Source organism: Alligator mississippiensis, chromosome 1 (assembly GCF_030867095.1).
Source record: "Alligator mississippiensis isolate rAllMis1 chromosome 1, rAllMis1, whole genome shotgun sequence".
In the NCBI taxonomy this organism is placed as follows: domain Eukaryota; kingdom Metazoa; phylum Chordata; order Crocodylia; family Alligatoridae; genus Alligator; species Alligator mississippiensis.
The window spans coordinates 447,265,901-447,286,280 of record NC_081824.1 but is presented as its reverse complement, the minus strand read 5'-3'; the positions used below and the strand labels follow the sequence as shown (position 1 = coordinate 447,286,280).

General features: G+C 45.2%; 1 protein-coding gene across 8 annotated transcripts in view; it reads left to right on the top strand.

Annotated features, from left to right (window-relative positions):
- AMOTL1 (angiomotin like 1) overlaps positions 1–6,925 on the top strand; it is a 167,987-nt gene extending 161,062 nt beyond the window's left edge. For all 8 annotated transcript variants that reach the window (XM_019483640.2, XM_019483639.2, XM_019483642.2 and 5 more), the window contains 2 exons: positions 1,112–1,384; positions 2,308–6,925. In XM_019483640.2, coding sequence (XP_019339185.1) covers positions 1,112–1,384; positions 2,308–2,414 — 380 coding nt within the window. In that variant the 3' untranslated portion in view covers positions 2,415–6,925. The remainder of the gene's footprint in view (positions 1–1,111; positions 1,385–2,307) is intronic.
- Positions 6,926–20,380: the final 13,455 nt, after the last annotated feature.

Sequence of the window (20,380 nt, the reverse complement as noted above, 5' to 3'; positions counted from 1 at the left end):
GGAGTTTGTAATGTGCTGTGGCAGCAAAAAAGGGGAAAAGAATGCACGCAGTTTTTTTCAGCAAGCAAACAAAACTGCGGGTCAGTGATATCTTTTCTCTGCCATTATTCTGAAACAACCATTTTATGAAAAAGGGCGAAAAAGAACGGAGTGGGTTCAGCTTGGGGAAAAGGTTTTTGAGGGTGTCGTGATAATAGCATAAACACCAACAAAGAAGAAAAACAGCAAGGAAACAGGATACAGTGAAGGGCAATGTGATCAAAACCAGGGCTTGGTGCCATCCTTGTCATGTAGGGGAAGGGGAGGGAATGTATATGGAGATAAGCTGGGAAAGTGAAAGACTGGGAATAGCACCTTCATTCTCCTTCCCTCCCTGGTAGCTCAGTCAGGTTACCTCCATCTCAACTCTACAAGGCTTCAGGGAAAGGAAAGAGGGAGTCTGTAGCAGGTGCTGTAGGTGGTATACTGCTCTTTTAACTGATCAGTTTTGCTCATTAGGAAACCACAGGGAGAAGAGGAAGGTGGAAACACCATAGGGTTGGTAGAGAGGAGAGGAGCACACATTTGAAGACAGATTTGGGCACACAAACAAGTTAGCACAGGGCAAAGTGCTTTACCAGGTGTCAACAGCTCTGCAAAAACTATACATTTCCACTTCCTTTGTATGTTAAATGAAAGCTGACTTACCATCTTTTATTTGGGACTTTGTCTCGCATAATTTGTTTGTATGCTTATTCCTTACATTTGTGCAGTCTCCAAGCTGCTCAGCACTGAGGTGCATCTCTCACCATTCCTGGCCCCTCTCCCCCACTCGAGAACATTTTTTTCTATGGACTCCAGAAAAATCACTCTGCAAGCTGAATAAAAGGAAAATCTTTCTTATGGTGAGAGCTAGGAGGCAGTCTCTGAGGGACATTTTAAGAACAGTTTTTGTAGCTGGATAGTGGGCACCATATTGATGGAGATATGGTATTTAAAACTAGCCTGGATAAAGCCACCAGTCAGAGTTCCTGGGGAAATTGTCTTGCCTGGGGAAGAGGATTTGCTGGGTGATGCAGAAGGTCTTTTCCATGCCTGATTTTACTGATATAATTGTCCTTGTGTCTTTTAGGGTTGCTTTTAGGGAAGGATCATCATGACCATTCATCAATCCCAGCGATGCCACCTCCCCTTCCCTCTCTGTCATGTGCAACTGCATCATTACCAGTGAGTGCCTCCCATGCTAAAACAGGAAGCAAAGACAGCAGCACTCAAACGGACAAAAGCTCAGAGCTTTTTTGGCCAAACACTGCCTCTTTCCCAGGCAGGGGAAGGTTAAGCACCACCCCGTCCAACAGTCCTGCCCTGAGGCACACCGGGGCCAAGGGCACTGGAGAAAAAGTGGGTAAGTGATGCCAATCTTCATGATATAGGCAGTGTGTAAACACTACAGAGACTACAGCTACATACTATTTGAGAGATTATAAGTAAAGCTGAGAGAGATATTATAAGTAAAGCTGTAGATAAGCAGACACCTAATAGATATAAATGTCTGTTTGTTATTACACCGACTGAGAGAGAGATTGGACCAACTCATATGCTTTGGTTTTTTCAAACTTTGCTATACAGGATTTAGATTTCATAAGGCTCCATCCACTAAGTTGTTAAAATGTCAGGAAATATAATTATTTATGCTGCCAAAAATACCATAAGGATTCACATATTGAAAACATTGCAAGTGTGTTCATATATTTAATTGGAGAATTATCCCAGTTCAAACCATTTTAAACATCAGGGGCATTACCACGGCATGCAGAGTATTCAGAATCAGGTTCTTCCAAAAATATACTTAAACCCTTCCTTGATGGAAATCCATTGTGCCAGTGAAAACCTCCTATGTTGAAAGAAGTTGCAAAAGAAAGGGATTATGTTTCCAGATTTCAAAACTGCAGCATTAAAACAGGAATTTCGTCCCAGAGGGCATACGTGGCTGGCAGCTCGTTCCACTCTAACACAAACAAAAGCAGATCTCACTCTTGTTAGCTTAGCAGGGCTGTTTTTGGCCTTCAAATGTATAGTGAGAGAGGTAAGGATTTTTGTGGAAGACATCTTTCTTTGGATCAACTGCATGGTGCATCCAATAAAAGATATCACAAACAAAAATCCTTGCCTCGTGCCTATTTCTTTGGACGATCATGGCTACAATATCACTCCAACATTACCACAGATAGTGAGAATTTTTTCCCTCCACACAGATTTTGGATTAGTTTTAGAAAATGTTTTGGTGCATCTGAGATCAAGATTTGCTTTCTGTCATCCCAATCACAGAGAACACCCCCAGCCATGGGAAGCCACTTGATAACAAAACCCGAGTAAGCAGTTTGATCAACAAGCCTGAGTTTCCTGACACAGATATGATGGAAGTCCTTATCTGAGGAGAGGTAACTTCCTCAGCACTTGTACAGCTCCATTCAAGTCAAAGGAGGCCGTTGTGCAAATCTTAAAACTAGGTATAAGAGTTTGAAAAAAGATGAAGAAAGTTTGGATCTGGAAGGAGCCTAGAGTTTGGAGTGATTTTGACTTGGAACCAGAGAGGGAGAAAAGAGTTGTGAACATGGGATCGTGGATAATGAAAATGAACATGAATGGCTGGGATATTCTAACAACAAAAGAGCACTGGTTATGAGGTGTGGATTGAGAATGAGAAGGTGAAGGAAAAAGGAAACTGCATTTTCTAATCTAAAGAACAAGTATCTTTAATATTTATAGTGGATGCATACAAGATGTTCCAAATGCTGTTCTGTTTTACTGTTTAGCTACAACCAAGACTGAGGGTGAAATCCTCGCTCTGTAAAAGTCAGTGGGAGTCTGTGAATTGTCCAGCAGAAGTTTACACTCTTCTGAGACTTAGTCATTATCCAAAATTGTTCACCAAATAGTCGTAGTGAATAAATCCTTGACTGTAGATCATGCACTACCCAGCTATTATCAGTATTTGTTTCAAGCCATGTTGGTTTATTTTGATTGGACATACAGGTCATGTGTTTGTTTCCTCAGTGTAAGTCTTGGGATCAGGTTTACAGTGCAGTCCTTTGTGTTTTTTAGATTCAAGACTTGCCTAAAACTCTCTCTTGCCAAGAGCAGTCCTTCACTAGAATTTTCTTGCAGGTGAGGATTAAAGAGGCACAAATTCCCGCAGAGCAATCTGTATTACTCTTCCGAGAAATGTTTGTTAAAAAAAATGGGGAGAGCTCACTCAGCTCTAACACACAAACACATTCACTGTGTTTAGCAGCAAATGATACGAAAAGTGCTAGAAGCTTTTACTCAGGATGTAGTTGGAGTCAGTGGCTGCATAGAACGTGGAATAGAAAGCATCGAGTGCCTGGCAAGTAGCAACCTGAGCCCCTGCCAAGTATATTCTCTTGAGATAAACTTATGGCTCATTAAAATAATACTTCAGTATACAGCAATATCTGTCTAAACTGCTCCAGCTTGTTGTATTGTCAGTGGAGGAAATTTGATTTGCCAGGTGTACCCAGATGTAAAGGAGGGTGAATTTGAATGTGTAACTGAGGGTGAAATTTAGCTAATAGTTACTAGTAAGGGGAGGAGAATATAGTTGAGAGGAAAATACTAAGACTGTGAACTGGTTTCACATTGATTCTGATGGAGTTAATCTGGGTTTGCTGATGAGATCAAAATCAAGCTTCTAATGTGTATGAAATAACAACAACAGATGAATCAAAATATTTGGGATAGGAAATGCTACATTTCCTCTCTGTTAAGTATTGGTGCAAAGGAATGGAGGGCCAGATTTAGGTTCCTAACTCTCAGTGAAATCATTGATGGTCTCCACCCACAAGCCAGTGTAAGAACTGATTCTCATGACTGCATACACAGTTAATTTTGTTGGCTTGTTTTCTACATCACCTGATTGGCAGTCCTGTCTCACGCAAACACTCATTACTTGTGAATCAGGATTAGGGGACTGGCCTTGAACTTTAATCCCAACACACATACTTGTTTAACATTGCATAATTCATCAGCTGAGTGTCCTTCAGGTATTGTGATTGGCATATTTCAGTGTCGTGGATGTGTATATTTACACATGCCGAGAAGTTAATGGATGTTGCCTGTCCTAAGTTTTGCTCTTAGATGGTGTCACACACTGCTGTTCAGCGGTGCCAGTAGTAGACCTAGGCCCACGTGAGCCCTTAAAATAAAGCTTAACATGGCACAAGCACTATATAAAGGGGTCCCAAGACTGCTTTCTTCACAGGATTGAATTTCATCCTATGTGATTCTTCTAGCACTTGTTCAAATATAAGTTTTCTGTGGAACAAGGCTCTGTATGCAGAGCTCCTCAATGGCAGGCTATTGCTATGCTGGAATTCATCATTCAGTCAGGTTGATTGTTTAAGGAAAGGTCACAAGCAGTTTTGTTTAATAGGAAAAAATGGGCTTTTTCTTTTTCCGTTCAATCAGAGCTGGATATTTTTTGCTTAAAATGAAAATAAGAACATTACATTTGGGCCAAGCTTTGCAAGAGTCTCCCCAAAACAAATAGCATCTTAACCATAGTGACCGTTTTTCAGCCCACCCCCATTTTTGGAGAGCTTAGCATGGCTAAACCTGCTGTGTGGAACTGAGAGTGTAGTCCCTTTCTGTGCTGCCTTGGCTTAGCCACTGTCTTGTCCTGTTTCCTGGGGCAAGTCAGTTAATTTCTCCTGATCCCTTTCACTACCGTTTTGCACCATTTTTATCCTAGTGTTTATCTTGGTGGTATTTCACTGACCTAAGATGGAAGCAATGCATTGTGGAATCAGTCTCCCTTCATGTCGCTGCTTCTCAACCTGCAAAATAGAAATGGTGATGCTTTCCTACCTGGCAGAGGTTTTAAAACCCTGACATCTCCCCACTTTTCACTTGGAGGAAACAGAAGCCACCCAGGGTCTGGCCCTGCATTCCTGGAGTGCCACCAGCTCTTGTTCAAGTTAGTGGGAGCCTGGAGCACTTCAGGCATGTAAGACTGGGCCCCAAAAGTTGAATTGCCTCATGCTGAGGATTGATTATTTTCTGCTGGGCTGCTGTCTCTTTCTCTACTTGTTTTTTCCCCAAGATAGAACATTTCTCATTTTAAATGCGTCTTTCTTGTGTGTGAGTTGCTGAGCAGTTCAGACACACAACTTACCAGTTCGGAGCTACCAGTTGCATGCAGCTTTGCTTCATGTATTGTTGAAGCTGATGGGTAGGTGTTCCTCTTCGGGATTTTGTTGACTCTTCCCCAACCTTCTGGCTACTTTACCCCACTGACACTAGAAATGATGTGGCATTGAAAAGGGGTGATAGTGCTTTCAAGGGAAGCAGCACAAAGCAGGAAAAGATTTGCAGTTACCTATTTGGGGTCATTCATGTTATTAGAGCTGGCCCCAAAGTCATATTGGGCCATTCTTGTAGACATAGAAACAGCTCTTGATACTCTCAAGAAACTGCAACCACTTTAAACTCTGCTTCCGTTGAAAACAGAAGATATTGTGATTACAAGGTATGCAGGTGTCAAAGCCAGCCCTGCACTTCATACAACATGGAGTAGTGCATAGCAAAGAGACCCTTTTCCTGAACAAAACTAGTTTGTTAAACCTATGCACTTATTTTTGTCTGTACATAGAAGTAGTCACGTGTCGGTGTCTCCCTCTTTCTGATTTTTTGCACTTGTTAGACAAAGACGTAGTTTATAGGTTATTCAGTAAACAGAAATCTGTGTATGTTTTAAGTATTGGAAGCTTTGCCTTGCCAAACAGAATGTGTAAACCTTTTGAAGACGTTATGCAGCTTAATATATGCATTGTAAAATAATTTTATTTTTCCTCTCTCTGTTAATTTAAAGTCTGTGTGTTCGATGTGCGGCCTCAATGTGGCAACAAATAAGTGCTGGTATTTAACATGCTCCTGATCTTGGTGTTTCACTCGCATCAGTTATCCTTTTGCAAGTACAGAGTTGCCCTGTTAAGAGGAAGACAAGTAAAGCAAAGGAATGAAGATAAAACCAACCATGACAAATGTTTCGCTTAATGGATCTTATCCAAGGAATACCAATGCACAAATGCTTTCTAGTCCCTTGGTTTGCTGAGTATTTTATTGCTAGCTGTACTATTTCTTTTCAGAACAAACTATTTAATAAATGCTGTACATGTATATAACTAGTCGTCCAGCAAAACCAGCGTTCCGTTAACATGCATGATGTTGATGTTGATGCTTTCACACAGTTACTATATTCCTTAGTGGTGCAGCTTTCTCCTCTAGGTCAGTTAAAAGACAGCTCTCTTTCTCTCTCTCTCTACATTACTCCCTCCAGTTTCAAGTACCCAAAGTTGTGTTTACAATTGATACTGCCCAAGATTATTTGTTTGTATACCCCCCCCCCCTATTTATTACAGACCTCTGATGTAGACAGATTTAGGTAGCTGAACTGAATGTAGAGGGTCATTCTTAATGGTTTTGTTGAACTTGATTCATTTTTGTTTTGGTGCAAAGGGGGAGCAATGGATCTTTACCCTGAGTTAGATCACTAGTGGACTTTATGTAAAGTACTGCTGTTGGTAAGTCAGTTCACCTAACCTCAGCCAACCAGTGCAATGATGTTGCTACTGTCAATCACAACTGTTTGATTTGTATTGTGTTTTGTGAAATTGTGCTGTAGCCATTCCAGGTGACATCAGTAACTGGTTGTAAAATATTGTCATTTTCGATTGTGGTCGGTTGTATAGAATGGTTGGTGTACAGTGTTGTACAGCTGGAGGGTTATTTGTACATATGTGGGGAAATGAAGAACTTTGTGTCGCCCACAGCAAATATTGATATTGTTGGTCAGCCAAAGATTTTCTTATTCTTTGCTGCTTAAACCTGTGCCTTAATATTGTATATAATAAATGTATAAAATGTTTCTTTTCTTGTTTCTTCCAGTGTGCAGTGTATTAGCATTCTGAGGAAAACGTGTCATCTGTGGGTTTTTAAGTGATTCTCCAATTTTTGCAGGCCAGCTGTAAATAATGATCCAGATCCTTCCAGATTGCTTGTCTTCTCTTTCAGTAATCCTGTATTACTGATCTTGTTGCAAATTCACAATGAGGACAAGTGGGAAGGAAGTTGGTTTCCCCCTTGAAAGACTGGGACAAGACAAACCCCCTGTGCACAGCAAACTCTTTCATAGATTGGCCAGCGAAGCCAAGAGCAAACACAAGCAAATGGAAAGAACCTAACTGTGCCCCTACAGACACACGGACCAGGCTCAGAGAGAATCCATCTGTTTTGTCTATGTGGAAGCAGTTTGCAAAGACAAGCAAACAAGGTGCTTTGGCTCAGATCCTCAAAACTGTTCAGGCACCTGATTCTCATTAAGGTCCTTAATTCCTTAATCCCAGTGATTTCAGACCTTTTTGGAGCTGGGGCTTCTTTTCTCAATGGATTAAAATAAGCCCTGATTCAGCTCCTTTTGAAGAGAGTGGCAAAACTGCCCCTGGCTTCACCTGTTCAGGAGCTGGGGCATAGGCGACGCGTAGGAGGCACAGGGGAGCGCATGTCCCCCACCGGCAGGGCCATCCCCACCACAGGTGGCGTCTGCGGATGCTCGCCAGCTCCGGCCCGCCATCGACACCCCCGGTGGCATCTACAGGAGCTCGCCAGCTCTGCTGCCGATGCCACAGGCAGCTTCTGCGGGTGCCCCCCCAATCTCAGGAGGCACCAGTCGCCCATGAGTTGAGGCCATATGAACTAGTGTAACAGTATCTTCTGTAAGGAGATCACAGTCCTAACTCTGCATGGTTAGATGGACTTTGAGAGTATTCAGCACCTCCTAGGAGCAGACCCCTTGGAAGAAGTTCATTAGTTCGCTTGTTTGTTTATTCAACAGAAAGTAAGGCCAGGAGGAAGGGGAGCTTCCAGGAGCATCTGGCGCTTAGTAGCTGAGAGCCCAGAAGACTGTCACATGCTCCTGAATAAGTCTATTAGAAAATTCCTGAACTGACTCCAAAGGAGCTCCATATATGCAAGGTATGAAAACCACTTAGGGCATCTCACCGTCTGCCTGCCACATTCTTGACTGGCTGTCCTGCACCTGTTCAAAGTAACCCCGGAATTAGCATATGTCAGCAGACACACAGGGATGTCACTGATTCCAGGGCAGATTGCATCTCTCACACACATCACAGCCGACTCATGCCCCATACACAGAGCACAAGCTTCAGCGCTGAGCTGGTTTCACCTATCTTAGGTCTCTCTCAAATGCGGAGCAGATGTATATATTTTTAGTGCACATGGGCATTGCCAGCAACAATGAAAAATGAGGTAAGATGCTTGGCCTTTGGAAGAATATGGCTTGTCACTTTGGAAAAAAGCTGGACCCTGGATTTTGGACTTAACTTTGCAGCCTGAGATCATGGTAAGAAATGAACCAGGCCAGACAAAAAACAATAGGAGACTGAAATCAGCACAGGAGGCTGTGTCCATAAAATTGTCCAGCTGGAAACCACAAAGGATTGTATCACATGTTGGAACATGTGCTCCTGCTTTGGCATTTCAGGAATACCAGCTAAGCTTGAGAAGCTCCTACATCATGTCCAGACTGAAGGGTTAAATGCATAGCATAAACATCCTACCACTGACAGCAATACACATAAACAAACTAGCAAACAGTTTTTCAGTATTTAAAATCCCTGATTGCTGCATTTTCCCAGTGATAGTTTAGAGGAATTTTTCTCCTTTTCTGTACAAACAAGGGAATGGATTAGAGGATCCAAGACAGGATTGATTTATACCTAAGAGACTAACTAAATTAGAGATGTATATAGCATGAGCTTTCATGAGCTTGGACTCTCAAAAGCTTATACTAAATACCTCTGATTGAATTAGTCTGGAAGGTGCATATCCAGCCTGCTTCCTGCCTCACTTCAGACTAACGCAGCTAACTACATCTTTGCTTGTACAGGATCTTACGGGATAGTCCTGTAAGACTATCAAAATAGTCTTACAGGACTATTTTTAATAGTCATCCCAGCTATTAAAAAAATATGAGTCAAGTCCCACACAAAATCATGCAGTTGGCTTAAAAATTCTGAGAATTTTCAGAGTGAATACATTTGTGGTTCTTTCTAATTGCCTTCTGATATCTTAACCTTTCTCAGTTCCAGGTTTCTCAAAGGATCAAACTTTTTTTTTAAGGAAAGCTGAGATTTTTCATTTATTGCCATGACTTCAGGAATAGGTGCTGTAAGAGAGACCCTGACCATGAAGATTCATGCTGATAGCAGAGGCCTTGAAAACACTACTAAACATATGTTCAGATTGAAATGTCACCTGTGACCACCCTTCAGCTTGAGGAGGGTAGGGAAGGTGATCCTCATAGGCCCTATTGCTGCTGCTTCATTAACCTTTCAAAATGCAGCTGGGTAAGTAGACACCTTAGGCATTTATACGTGTGCTCTGGGAGTGTGTGTGGAGGAGGATGCAGCGCTTTAATTAGAGTGGCTCTGAGAGCCACTGTAGTTAAAGCACCTGGAGCAGCTCATGTATCAGCATCCCTGCACATAAGAATGGTGGCGGGGATGCTTTATCTAAAGTTCCTTTGCTTCCCTGTGGTTTGTTGGTTGCAAACTCACAATACAAACTGTGTCAGCCCATTACTTATATCCAATCTGAGGAGATCCCTTCTAGGACCCTAATAATAATATCTGGACACTCCTTTAATAGGCCATTACTCCTTATGATTTGGGCATACAGCAACTTGAATTTGAAAAGAGTGTGGCCTTGGAGGACTTGTCTTCACCACTTCCAACAGTGCCAGTGTCTCTGTGAAAACACTTACAATGTAGCCAGTGGTTAAGGTGGGTCTAGGGCTCATGTATCTCTGCTGTCACGCTCCGTGTCTCAGTGGGCTTGCTGGTGAAGTCCCAGCACTGTTCTAATGGCACTGGATCATATTTTATTGGGATTTGGTATGTTTAAAGGAGGAACAAGGGGTGGCTTCTGTTTTTGCAGTGAAGCTCCCTAACACAGGCAGAGGTGGTACTGAAGTGCCCCGAGGGACTGTGCGAATTGAACCAGTGACCCAAGTTTCTTCTTTAAAATGATACTAGTAAACTCCATGGCACTCCCAAATAGTAGATCCCAATGTTCTTCTGGAAATATCCATCATCCTCCCAACTGCATGAGGTCAAGTTATTAAAACCACTTCTGAGAAGAGGAAGCCAGCATCAAGAAACTTGCCAAAGGACACACAGAGTTAGTGGCAGAAAAAGATGCAGACCCCAGTACTCGTTGCCTGCTGGAATTCACCATCCAGCGCAAGGTGGCAAAAGCCTGCAGCAAGGCAGCAGCCGTGGACTTCAGGAGGGCAGTTTTCAATGAGGTAAGAAGAATAGTTGGGGAAGTACTGAGGTCCCGGAGGGGAGGGGAGTCGGGTGTCCAAGATGAGTGGTCGTTCCTTAAGGAGACGATTGTCCAAGCCCAAAGGGAGGTAATCCCAACAAGGATCAAAGGGGGCAAGAAGGCGCAAAAACCCCCATGGCTCGCCAAGAGCATACGGGAACGTCTCCTAGCTAAAAGGGAGGCATACACCCAATGGAAGGGAGGGCCATCACCAGGGAGGACTGTACCTCGGTTGCTCGGGGCTGCAGGGGGGCAGTCAGGAAGGCCAAGGCAGAAATGGGACTGGGACTAGCAACCCAGATCAAGGACAACAAGAAGTCCTTTTTTTAAATACATAGGGGGCAAAAAGAAGGTACCGGGTAACGTGGGGCCTCTGCAAGACACGCTTGGAAATCTGGTTGTCGCACCAGACGACAAAGCTAACCTATTTAACAATTTCTTTGCCTCCATTTTCCTGAGCAGGGGCCAGATCAGCCCATCTGCCAGGACCCCCTCAGGCCCCAGGGCAGGCGCACCCAGGCCTAGGGTCAGTGAGGATCTAGTCAGGGAACTTCTGGAGGGACTGGACATATTTAAATCAGCTGGTCCTGACGATCTCCACCCCAGAGTGCTGAGGAAATTAGCAGAGGTCATTGCGGGACCCCTGGCACGGCTTTACAAGCACTCGTGGTGCTCTGGTGTGGTGCCAGAGGACTGGAAAAGGGCCAGTGTGATTCCCATTTTCAAAAAAGGGAGGAAGGAGCCCAGGAAACTATAGCCCAGTCAGTCTTACCTCAGTCCTGGGTAAGCTTTTTGAGAGAATTATCCTGGCACATGTCTGCAAGGGGGCAGCAAGGGAGGTTATGCTTAGGGGCAACCAACATGAGTTCATTAGAGGCAGGTCCTGTCAGACCAACCTGGCGGCCTTCTATGACCAGGTCACAAAATCCTTGGAATCAGGGGTAGCAGTGGACGTAGCATTTCTGGACTTCAGGAAGGCCTTTGACACTGTCTCCCACCCCATTCTCATTAAAAAACTAGGGGACTGTGGTGTTGACACCTACACAGTCAAATGGGTCACTAGTTGGCCGGAGGGCCGCACCCAGAGAGTGGTGGTGGACGGGTCATTTTCGACCTGGAGGGATGTGGGCAGTGGGGTCCCCCAGGGCTCGGTCCTCGAACCTGCACTGTTCAGCATCTTCATCAGCGACTTGGACGAGGGGGTAAAAAGCACCCTGTTCAAATTTGCTGACGACACTAAGATGTGGGGGGATGTGAGCACGCTAGAAGGGAGGAATAGGCTGCAATTGGACCTAGACAGGTTACAGAGGTGGGCGGATGAGAACAGGATGGGTTTCAGCACTGACAAGTGCAAGGTGCTGCACCTGGGGAGGAAGAACCAGCAGCATACCTACAGGCTGGGGAACTCCCTTCTCGTCAGTGCACAGGCAGAAAAGGATCTTGGAGTCATTATTGATGCCAAAATGAACATGGACCGACAGTGTGGGGACGCCGTCAGTAAGGCCAACCGCACCTTGTCATGCATCCACAGATGCATCTCAAGCAGGTCCAAGGAGGTGATCCTCCCCCTCTATGCGGCGCTGGTCAGGCCACAGTTGGAGTACTGCGTCCAGTTCTGGGCGCTGCACTTCAGGAGAGATGTGGACAGCATTGAGAGGGTCCAGAGGAGGGCCACCCACATGATCAGGGGGCAGCAGGGCAGGCCCTACGAGGAGAGGCTACGGGACATGAACCTGTTCAGCCTCCACGAGAGAAGGCTGTGCGGGGAGCTAGTGGCCATTTACAAACTAGTCAGGGGGGACCAGCAGGCATTGGGGTAGTCCCTGTTCCCCCAAGCACTACCAGGAGTGATAAGAAATAACGGTTACAAGCTGGCAGAGGGTAGATTCAGACTAGATATCAGGAGGCGCTACTTCACAGTCAGGGCAGCTAGGATCTGGAACCAACTTCCAAGCGAAGTGGTGCTGGCTCCTACCTTGGGGGGTTTTAAAAGGAGGCTGGATGAACACCTTGCTGGGGTCGTTTGACCCTAGTACTTTTTCCTGCCATGGCAGGGGGTCGGGCTTGATGATCTGCTTAGGTCCCTTCTGACCCGACCAACTATGAAATTCAACTGCCACTTCAGTCACATTTGTGCTGATTAGTTTTCAAGAGGCTATTTTAAAGGCTCAATCAGCAGCTTTCCCTATAAAGGTGGATACTTGTGTGCCTTCCTTCTTGCATTGGATCATAGTTTACACATGGACATGGGAAAGTTAGTGAAACCAATTCCATTTGTACAACAGAAGATGGAAAATGGCTAGTCATGATGACATGCTCTGTATTTGTTGCAAATGCTTGAGGACGGCTCTGTAATGAAGTCAAAGGGTCGGGAACCAGGCGTCCTGACGCCTTCTCAAGCTAGCACTAGAAAAGGCTTGCTTTCCTAGTGTTTGTGGGCAAGTGTTTGTACTCAAGTCATTGAATCTATTGCCACTCAGATAGGGATAAGAATATACCGCTACCTCACAGACTTGTTACGGGGGCATCCTTAGGCGCAGCTCAGCTTTTTGTAATGTACTTTGAGATCTCAGAATTGAAGGCATTTTCCTAATCAGATTTTCTTAATTCCACTTGCTCACACCATTGGAGGCCACAACCCCTGTTTCTGTTCTCACCTCTACCACTAACCTGCTGTGTGACACCAGGCAAATCAGTTAATTTTTCTCCACCTTGGTTCCTGCTGAGCAGCCTTAGTCCCACTTACTTGCAATGTAAACCTTTCAGAGCTATGTAAGAGGAATATAAAACTAGATTTTGTTATAGTGTTCAGATTGCGACATACATAGTTCCACTACTATGTTGCTTCACTCTTCTTGAGACATTTTTTTAACAAAACAAAACACCAGATCACAGCCCACTGGGTTGTTGCTTGGTGTAACAATTGCTCTTCAGTATTTTGATCTACGCAATCACTCAGAGGACACTTTTTGGGATGATTTTCTACCTGTCTTACCCAGGTCAAAATTCTTTCATGAATAATCAAATCCACAAATCTGCCCCCGTTATAGCATAAGGAGTCATCCCCATTATAGCATAAGGAGCCATCTTTAAACCCACAGGACATGGTAAAAGCACTGTGGCTTGAGAAACAGAAAACCAGGTGAGACAGACACAGAAGGATACGGTCTATAGTGCAGGGAAAAGGCTTTCCCCTGTGGAAATGGATGGACTGATCACAGAACTCAGCTTAAATCAACCAGAACTCAGCTTAAGCTTTTCCTTCCCGCTGGAGTATACAGCTGGGTCACACTGCAAAGCATGTCTGTAGGCTGCTTTTCCAGAAGTCCATTGCCCTGCAGTTTAACTGAGCTGTAAAAGCAGAACTTGTCTCAAACACACAGGAGAAACAAGCAACAATGAGCGTGATATCCTTCACAAAGCCCAGTCAAATGAGCAGTTGTTGTCATCTCTGTTACGTGTTAGTGGGAATCCACTCTTTAATCTGTGGCTTTGCAGGCAAGTGGAGCTAGTTTAGAATAGACACAGCATTCTCAGGCTATAAAAGGGCCAAGAGCTAGATGACACTGGGCATGAAAGAAAAGGGAACATCTTCTTTCATACCAGCTACTTCAGCTTCAGATAAATAAAATATCACAGTGCATATTTTCCGGAGTGTCCCTCAGCGTCCTGACTCAGGGGGAGGAATTCATTCCCAAGCAGAGTGCCAGTCTCCTTTATGCCCTATGTTGATGCAAGTGAGGGGCAACTCTGCTAAAGCCAGGGGTTCTGTGCTGGTAAAACAAGATCAGTATCATACCTAACATTATATAAGGACCTGTGAAATGCTGGGGATTGAGACGACTTAGTACCTGATCCTGTACAAAAAGTACAGGATCATGGCTTTTCCTAGATTAATTTTGTAGCATGCTTTGGAAGCCAACAGAGTTCTTCCAGGGTCAGCTCATTATCAGTTACTAAACCTCTGTGGACAGTATTTTCAAACTGCGCTGCCTAAAATTAGCTCAGCCTTTTTTTTTTATTAAAAAAAAAAAAAAAAAAGGATTACATCCTTGGCTGTCTGAATCTGAGCACGGTGCCTCAGTTCAGCCCCTCAGGTTTGAAAATGTGGCAACTAGTGGCCACTGGGTGTCCAAGCCTTTCCTCAGCAATAAGTTTCAGTGATTGACCAAATGCAGTTTTGAGGACTTTTTCCCCTGATCCTGATTTAAGTCACCCCAGATCTAATCTGTACCCAGCAGTTTCTCTCGTGGAAGTAGCTGGCAGGGGGAAGCAGTCAATGCATCCAAAGGACAAGAGACATTTATCAGTACAAAAGAAGAAGGTTTCTTGCAAACACGTTCAGCTCCACTGCATTTTGCTTTGGGTGTGTAGATTGTCAGCCCTTGACTAATAATTCACAGGGACCTTTTCTGAACTGACTGGCTGGTAAGCATTCAGAAAACAGATCCCCTTGGTGTGCTCTAAATATTTCTACTGTGATTGAAATATTTCTACCAGCCTATTTATGTTACACCCCAGCGCAGCATTTACCAGAGCAACCTGTGCAGCTTACACAAAGCAGAGTCCTCAGAAAAAAATGGCCCTAATGTCTATTTTAGTGAGGGACCTGGCATAACCTTGAACTAGTGCTTCAGCCTGCACATTAAATTACTCTTTGCTCATAACTTGTAATGTTACTAGGAGTCTCAGTGAGTTTCTAAAATTTGTTGCGATCAACTTAGATGCTAGGGGGAAAAAACATTGGCATGGAAGACAATATTATCTCAGCCTAAGACTTCAGGAACCAGGCGTGCGGAGCATGCTCTGCTGGTGGTTTGTGCCTGCTCTGTGCGTGCAGGGAGGGGAGACTCCAATAGTTCCTGTGCTGTGTGACTGCTATTGAGATTTGCCATCTCAGCCCCCCACAACTCTTAGTTGGAAACTGTTGGTGGCCGGGCTCAGGTTGTCCTTTGAGTTTATTTCAAACTATGCTGCCACTGCAATGGAAAAGCAGCCACTGGCCTTCCCAGGTAGTCTCCTCTAGAGACGTGTGTTTGGCTGCTGTGAAATGAGTGTCTTCTCTCAGCCCAGTTCCCAGGGCCCGATTTCCGTTTATACCAATGGAGTCACTTTATTGCTGTTGAAAGGCTGATTTTACCACTGAAGTCTGGCTTGTGGGGGCCACACCAACCCCATCAAACAATTGTCAACATGGCTAATCTGGCTGCTTCAACTCTGCTTCCAGGTCCTTGGTGTGGTTCGAGCAGTCCACAGCAAGAGAACACACTGGTAAGGCAGCCCCAGTGGAGTCTACTATGAATACTATCATAGGTGTAAAATTAGGCCCAGCTTTTTCCTTTATCGGACTTGGTCCGGCACCAAACAAAGTGCAGGGAGGGCACTGCCAGAGTGTTTGCGACTTGGCAGGCTCTTTCCTCATGGCTAAGTTAGTACCTCTTTGGTTTTCTGCAAATATTTGTGCCCATGGGGTTTTGCTCCCTCTTGACTTGGGGCATGGCTGTTCTTTGTGCCAGTACCTGTGTGCATATGCACAAGAGGGTGTTTAAGCCTGACTGGGGGCAGGGAAGGAAGAGGGATGGGGTATTATTTGCTTCTTAATAACATGTTGAGCAACAATTAGGGCACAGCACCAAATGCTTGTAATGCTTTCCCATCTTCTTTGTGACCTCTGGGTTCTTGCCAGCTCAGCAGCCAGTGTGTGATAAAGCAGCCATGGGGGCTGCTTTTAGTACAACAGTTTTTTTCTACAACTGCAGGAGGCTGCACAACAACCCAGAATCCCTGGTGGTCTCCAGTGTTACAGCTACTTCCCATCCCACGCCTGACATTCCCTCTTCTGCTTCCAGCTTGCCCTATATACATGGCAGTTTAGGGTCACTTACATTAGACCTATGCTGCTCCTACAATGGGGGGAAACTTCCCTGGCCCCTTTGGCTCCTCTGTGACCTCTATGCACTGCTGTAGTTGTATTAAGGGGCCAGACTTAAGGGAAGGCCAGACTACTGCTTGTGCACAATCTGCAGGACAATCGATGCCTTCCAACAAAAATTGCTCACTCAGAATGGCTTGTCCAGATCTCACCAGTTCTTGTCCTGGAAGTGTCACCAGAGAGGCCAAGAACTGAATGGACCTGAGACAGAATTGGTTCTCCTTATGCCAGAAGGGTAGAGGGGATGCCTTTGTAGCACAGTGTTTGGAGAGCGTACACTGCCACTAACCCCTGCAGTGCACTGACCTCCCAGTCTTCTCCTGCAAGAGCGATCCTCAGCCTTTAGGGGTCTTTGGAATAGATTCAGACTTTTTTCTGGCCCCATCACTATCACAGTCTGAGTTAACCACTGGGTCTAGACATCCTGAAAATTGCTGGCTCTAGATGCTACAGGTTTGGCCCCTTTCTGAGCAGAGCCAAGTCCATTTGCAGTCTACTGGCTCTTTGCTTTCCTTTCAAAGAGCAGCAGTTTCCACTCTTTTTCAGGTCCTTGGCAGATCTGAAGGTGTCTTTGTTTAAGAAAAGGTAATGTGAGGGGAACTAAGGTCAAAGCTAGCTGGGCATTGACCTTCTCAAGATACCAGCAGAAAGAGTTCCAGTCCACCAGTCTGACCAGTTCCCAACATTGCAGCACTGCGACATATAAACTGTAGGCCTGTGCAAATAGGCAACTATTCAATTCGAATTCAGCCGATTCAGTTCAGAGATTCAAATCGCTTTTCTGGTTCGATTTGGAAAAGATTCAGAGATTCAGCCATAGGGTATAATGGGAAATCAATTAAATATCTATAACTTTACTGATTTGAATGAAACTTGCAGGGGTGGTAGCCTCTGCGAAGTGCATGAAGCCTGCCAAGTTTCAAGTGATAGGTGCAGGGGTTTCTGGGAAACAGCACCTAAAACTGCTGATAAGCAAAACTCATGACATAGGTGACACCGTGTGTGTGTTAAGGCATAGGGGGGTGAAAACTGCAGGCCTGCTGTGGCCACAAAGCCTGCCAGCTGTCAAGGAGATAAGTGCAGGGGGAGTCTGGGTCTTGGGACCCTGCACCTCTGGCTGCAGGTAGGCAAAACTCATGACATGGGTGCTTGTGCAACTGTGTGTGTGTTCATGTGTGCCTTTTCTGGCACTGGGGCCTCTGCACAACATGGCAGTGTGCCCCCATGAGGCCTCCTCCTCCCCTACAGCCTCATTCTGATCCACCACTGTAAACGACGGCAGGTCAAGATAACTTAGCTGACTCAACACCAATAGCACCAGCGGCACCAGCAGCATCAAAAGTAGCCAGACGGAACTGCCACAGAGCCTTTCTTGTTATAAAGGAATTGACAGCAAGAAGTAAAGATGTTGTGTTGGATATATGTTACTCATGGTGTGTGATGGCTTATCTTGTGTTTTTATGTGTATATGTTTATTATGAAAAAAAAATAATTAGAAAAATTTCGGGTTGAAAAGCCCTTTGTCAGGCTGAGGAAGTACTTGCAGTTGGTGTGTCTCCTGGTCCTGGATGGAAGGAATAGTAAAGAAGCCAGAGGCCAGGCTGGCACGCAGTGCAGGCAAGAAAGCCAGTCAGTGAAAATGGAAATGGAGGCATCATGGGGGGAGGGACAGGCCGGGGCAGGGGACGGGATGTAGCAGAGCAGGTAGAAGTGCAGCGGTACCTGAGGAGTCGGATGTCCGGCAGGTCGCAGTGTGCCAGAATTCCCGTCTAATCTATATTGAGCCCATTTTACCCCACTGTGGCTTAACACATACGTGACACAGGTTTTGCTCATCAGCAGCTTGAGGTGCAGTTTCCCAGAAACCCCTGCACCTATCTCCTTGAAACTTGGCAGGCTTCATGCCCTCAGCAGAGGCTACCACCCCTGCAAGTTTCATCCGAATCAGCCAAAAAAATCAAAGTTATAGATATTTCATTGATTCCCCATTATACCCTATGGCTGAATCTCCAAATTGCTGAATCTTTTCCAAATCAATTCGGAAAGCCTAAAGATTCTAGAGATTCAATTCTGATTAGTAGATTCAGCCTCTGAATCATCCGAATCATCTCTGAATCCGAATCATGATCCGAACCTTTGCACAACCCTAATAAATTGCTGCTGCTAATACCAGACATTTCAGCTTGGTGCACCCCTGCACTGAGTGCAGCCTATGCCCAGAATCAGCTTTAGATAAAATCACCAAAAAGCCTCACTGAAGCACCCAATCTATACAGACACTGGGAAGCCAGGCCAAACTAACATGATTCCTCTTCTGGTAAAGTGCTGGTTTTTGTGGGGGGGGGGTTTCTCATGTCAGCAGCCTCAGTTCTTTCTCAGCCAACAAGCAACAGACTGCGAATGGCAGCGAGCAATGACCTTCATTTCATGGGCATCTGAAGTAAAAATCCCTTGCTATAAAGATGAGGTGTTGGCTTTTACAGATGCTGCTTTTTTTTGCATTTACAGCTTTAGAGGCAGCAGAGTGGAGGGGGCTGGTCTCCAGAGAGCGTTCTCTACTTATGCAACACTCCTTTTGACTCCCCATTTATGGCTGAAAAATCCTACACATACACATGGCTGAGGCATTACCTGGAAATGCAATTAGCTCCCTGCAGAACATGGAGCAGGCAGCTGGTGACCCTTGAGGAATTCAGAACTTCCTGTGCGACAGCTGGACCCCTGAGCGGAAAATAAGGGCTACCCAGCAGTCGGCTACCTCATACAGCGCTTGAACTTGACCAACCAACCCAGGCAAAGTCCTGAGGGAATTAAATGAAAGAACAGATATTTGAGACCATAGGGAACCTGATCCCAGCAAGGACTGAGTAGTGGGTCTGTCTCACACTGAGTATCTCTTTCTAGCCACTGGGTGTATCTGCACGTTCATTAATGCGCAGTGCGTACTGCACATTAAATGTATTACTTGCAAAAGGAAGTACAAAATGTGCAGTAGCCTGCCCTTCTGCACGTTAGCACAAGTGTATGCTTTTTTTCGTGACAGTTAATGCGCAGTAGACTAATACTACTGTGCACTAGCATAATAGCATGGTTTTTGCCTTAACACTGTAATGCAGCCAAGCAGTCTACTGTGCATTAAGCTTCTCGTCTAGATGCGCTCACTCAGCTCTCGCCCCCGTCTTTGTTCATCTTAGCTGCCCCTATTGGGCTGAGCTGACTGGGTTGCAGGTTGACAGATGTGAACAGGAGGGCCTTCCACCAGATTCTTTCCCTGCCCTCCAACATTTAGGCCTGGGTTGCTGCAGACTCAGAGTCAGACTTTTCAGTCCCTTTGTCCATCTCCATGCTGGAACAAGATTGCTTTATTCAGTGTGTTGTCTTTGAAATGGCCTCCATGTGGTGGTTCCCACCATTTCACATCGTCTACTGCAGATGTGATCAATAGCCAGTGGAGTTGTTTCATTCAACCCATGGGGCTCCCCACAGGTCTGAATATTTGGTGGTGGTGAGCGCTGGCCGCCTTAATTGCTGTAGCTGATTGTAATTAATACTGTTGTTGCTTCTCCTGCTGCCAAATGTCTGGATCCAGGAGAAGTCCCACGGGCTAGATCTGGAGCATGGAGCTATACTATCTGGTCTGCAGGGCTGCCCATTTTGGGCAGTGGGAGGAGTAGCAGCTGTCGTGGCTCTGGGAGCTACAGCAATCGATGCTGCCACCACCAAATTACAGTTCTGTGGGCCAGTTGACCTGGCTGTGCACTCCAGTTCTTGCCTGTGGCCTGGCCCCACACCACTGAAAATGGATTTCCTGTGACTGACTGTTAGCAGTCACAATCTTCAGCTTACATTTCCCTCTTCTCGGCTATTCCCTTGCTCTTAATTCTGTCCCCTTAGATAACTTTATACATGTGGTATTACCATCCTGCATGTGAATGGGAGATGTAAATCATGAGAAATTCAGGAGTGTAGGTTGTAGCCGTATTGGTCTAAGGACATAGGCAGACAAGGTTCTTTGGGTAAATCTGATGTCTTTTATTAGACTAA